Source organism: Aplysia californica, unplaced genomic scaffold (genome assembly GCF_000002075.1).
Source record: "Aplysia californica isolate F4 #8 unplaced genomic scaffold, AplCal3.0 scaffold00265, whole genome shotgun sequence".
NCBI lineage: Eukaryota > Metazoa > Mollusca > Gastropoda > Aplysiida > Aplysiidae > Aplysia > Aplysia californica.
In genome coordinates this window covers 506,565-508,010 of record NW_004797535.1, presented here as the reverse complement: position 1 = coordinate 508,010, position 1,446 = coordinate 506,565, and the positions used below count along the sequence as shown (strand labels likewise).

General features: G+C 40.4%; 1 protein-coding gene across 1 annotated transcript in view; it reads left to right on the top strand.

The window, feature by feature from the left end:
- LOC101847197 (dipeptidyl peptidase 1) overlaps positions 1 to 1,446 on the top strand; it is a gene marked incomplete in the record, with an annotated part of 9,890 nt that overhangs the window by 1,897 nt on the left and 6,547 nt on the right. The window contains 1 exon segment of the mRNA XM_013083965.1: positions 64 to 236. Coding sequence (XP_012939419.1) covers positions 74 to 236 — 163 coding nt within the window.

The following is a 1,446-nucleotide window of genomic DNA, read 5'->3' as shown; positions in this document are numbered from 1 at the left end:
GCTCTCAAGTACACAAGGTCATATGGTGCACATCTAATAATTATTCATTCTGTACGTCCGCAGGTAATCCACGATGCAGTCTGTTATCCTCACCTGTGTGGTTGCCCTTGCGGCCATCGTGGTTGTACAAGGCGACACCCCAGGCAACTGCATGTACGAAGACATCAGGGGCACATGGACCTTCAAAATTGGCAAGGGAGGCAACAACAACACCCTAGATTGTTCAAATTTCCAGGGTTAGTTCCCTTAATAAATGTTTTTCCCTTTCTGATAACACGCAAAAAGGATGACATTGTTCTCGTAATGAATATGATTAATTTGCAAAACAAAGTGTGTGTGGTTTTTTTAAAGGCCTTTGATAACTACGATTTTTGTTGACCTATTTTTTGTTAATGGTGATACTGCAATAGATATCGTTATAACTTGTGACCAAAGTCACGTTATAGTCAGGCGCGGTTCGTCCATAGAGCACAGTCGTGCAGTGCCGCCCAAAATGTTGTAATGTTCTACTACGTAAAGCACCCACAATAATAAAATAAAAGACGCCAGAAACAAACACTAGCCAAATATTATATCAAAACAAGGTCCTTGCTGGCGCCGTAACGGTCGTTTCTGTGTCTATAGCGCCGTAAAACATCTACTATGCCATGCCAAAGTTCATGCACTGTATCTAAACACAACAGGATATTCAACAGTGGGAAACTTGACCTATAAATCGCTCTTTGAGATAACCCAAGCGATGACGACACTCGTAGAGAGTTAGGCGATACATTAATATTAATAAGACGGCACATCTCAAATGTGCTCCTGCCGAATAGCGCCGAAACATAGCCCACAGTAGGCAATCTAAAAAAATACGTGAAAGACTGTGCACTATTCTATGCCAAAATTATGTGAGTTCCGGAGCAATCCAGCGGAGTGCTCAAGTGAATAGTGATTGGTTCTTTGTCTTGCCACTATTTCAAGTGACTCTGTGACCGTGAACCTGAGGGAAGTGAACGTGACATACTTAAGTCGCCGTCCTATGAGTTGTGCTTTTGAACGGTTTTGTAGTGGAGTGGTGAAAGGTATTACCTGAGAGTTCAGTTCTAATGCAGGATGAATGAAATTGACGTTTAGTTAACAAATAGATTTAGTTCTAGAAGTCAAACAAAAAGTGAAAAGAAAAAAAGAAAAGCACGAGGTCCTCCCTCACAAACCCAAAGATCCTAAAAGTATACACCATCTCATTTACTATGCCATTGACTATCTCCAACCTGCGATAGCTTAATTGTGCACGCCCACTTTTTAACCCCACGAGCCGCCCCTAGTTATAGTCCTATATCATGATTATTATCAACATTGATTTCGTGCACACATTCATCATAAAACACAGTATAATTAGTAATAATTATGTTTGCTATTAATTCTATTGCATTTGGGTATTGTCGTTGTTATTGTTATTGG